Below are 2,130 nucleotides of genomic sequence, written 5' to 3'. Positions count from 1 at the left end.
CTCCATAGATATCTCTCGTCTGCCGTCTCCAACAGCCGGTCTCTCCGGCAGCGGCGTTCTCTCTCACCCTGGAATGGCTGCGTTCTCCGAGCGAGATCTCCGTGGAAACAAAGACGTCTTCTACGTGACCCGCCCACCTCTCGCACGCTCAAGCCCCGCCTACTGCACGAGCAGCTCTGACATCACTGAACCAGACCCCAAGGTGCACACACACACACTCACTGAATTTCACAATTCAATTCAGATAGCTTTATTGGCATGACAAAAATACATTTTGTATTGCCAAAGCATTAAGACAACAAAGAAAATGGTTTAACATCTGAATATTTACATTAGAAGATCTGAACATTTATTTATTTATTATAACTAATATGTAATATATAACTAATATGGAAATGTCATATATATATATATATATATATATACCCATAGATACATATAGAAAAAAAATAATAATAACGATTTTCCTGTAGAAACTGCTGGACTGAGAATTGTAACATTATGTACATGAGTAACAGTATTTCAGTTTTGGGCTGTGAGAGTGTGTCTATTGGCTGTGTGTTTCTGGATTGTGTTTGTCCCTCAGGTCATGGCACGATGCTACAAATCTTGCAGCTATATTTGCACATTTGGCTTTTTCGCCCAGAATGAAACAAAGTTTTTCGGTTGGGCTACAAATGTAAAATTGGGGAAATATTTGATTAATTTTGGGGTAATAGTGGTCTCTGATGGTTTGGTATTTGGGGCATTCTGTGAGGAAGTGCAGCTCTTGTCACTCTCTCACTCACACACACACACACACACACACACTCTCTCACTCATATACTCACTCACTCTCTCACTCACACACACACACTCACTCTCTCACTCATATACTCACTCACTCTCTCACTCACACACACACACACACACTCACTCTCTCACTCATATACTCACTCACTCTCTCACTCACACACACACACACACACTCACTCTCTCACTCATACACACACTCACTCTCTCACTCACACACACACACACTCACTCTCTCACACACTCACTCTCTCACTCACACACACACACACTCACTCTCTCACACACTCACTCTCTCATACACACACTCACACACACACACACACTCTCACACACACACTCACTCTCTCTCACACACACACACTCACTCTCTCACTCACACACACACTCACTCTCTCACTCATACACACACTCACACACACGCACACACTCACTCTCACTAGTTAAGGGTTCTAGTTAACCCTTTAGCCCCCCATAGTTAATGCAACTGCATAAAACTTAACTAAAGTCAAGCAGCTAGTCAGAAATCTATAATCTATAATAAATATTTATATTAATGAAGTATTGGAATATTTACAATAAATATTATTGTTAATAATATAATTATTAGTAGTACTAATTTTATTAATAATATGTATTAAATATATCAGTATGTGTAATAACAAGTATATTAAATTATAATTTCATGTCCATCACAGTAATTTATTTACATTTAGTCATTTAGCAGATGCTTTTATCCAAAGTGACTTACAAATGAAGACAATAGAAGCAATCAAAATCAACAAAAGAGCAATGATACACAAGTGCTATAACAAGTCTCAGTTAGCTTAACACAGCACATGTAGCAAGGTTTTTTAAAATAATATAATAAATAAAAAGAAAACAGATAGAATAGAAAAAGATTAGAAAGCTAGTTTTTGTTTTTTTGTTTTTTAAAGAAAACAAGCATCAAATGAATAGTGCAAGTCTAAAAGGGGCAAGTGTGTTGTTTTTTAAAATATATTTATAATAAATATGTATTATAATTTTTGTAATATTTATATTAAACATTATTGTTAATAATATTATAATTATTAATTACAAATTTTTTGTATTATTTATTATAAATTGTCATTTATTGTAAATTATGCATAATAAAGTAGATCTGTTTGTATTTCTGTGCTCAGCTCCAGAAGACTGCGGTGTTTCGTTAGCCCTTGATGATCAATCAGTCTGGTTCTCATATTGTGCTGGTCTCGTGTGTGTCTCGTCAGGTTCTCAGTGTGAATAAGAGTGTTTCTATGATGGACCTGCAGGACTCTCGCATCAACAGCGTGTCCAACCTGCACTCGGTGAACG

General features: G+C 36.4%; 1 protein-coding gene across 1 annotated transcript in view; it reads left to right on the top strand.

The window, feature by feature from the left end:
• The window catches only part of syngap1a (synaptic Ras GTPase activating protein 1a), an 80,376-nt gene that overhangs the window by 60,613 nt on the left and 17,633 nt on the right, over nucleotides 1–2,130 (top strand). Inside the window, exons 14-15 of the mRNA XM_016504020.1 lie at nucleotides 1–202; nucleotides 2,088–2,130. Of these exons, the coding sequence (XP_016359506.1) occupies nucleotides 1–202; nucleotides 2,088–2,130 (245 nt within the window). The remainder of the gene's footprint in view (nucleotides 203–2,087) is intronic.

Source organism: Sinocyclocheilus anshuiensis, unplaced genomic scaffold, assembly GCF_001515605.1.
Source record: "Sinocyclocheilus anshuiensis isolate Anshui unplaced genomic scaffold, SAMN03320099.WGS_v1.1 scaffold2144, whole genome shotgun sequence".
NCBI lineage: Eukaryota > Metazoa > Chordata > Actinopteri > Cypriniformes > Cyprinidae > Sinocyclocheilus > Sinocyclocheilus anshuiensis.
This window is presented reverse-complemented; position numbering and strand designations above follow the sequence as displayed.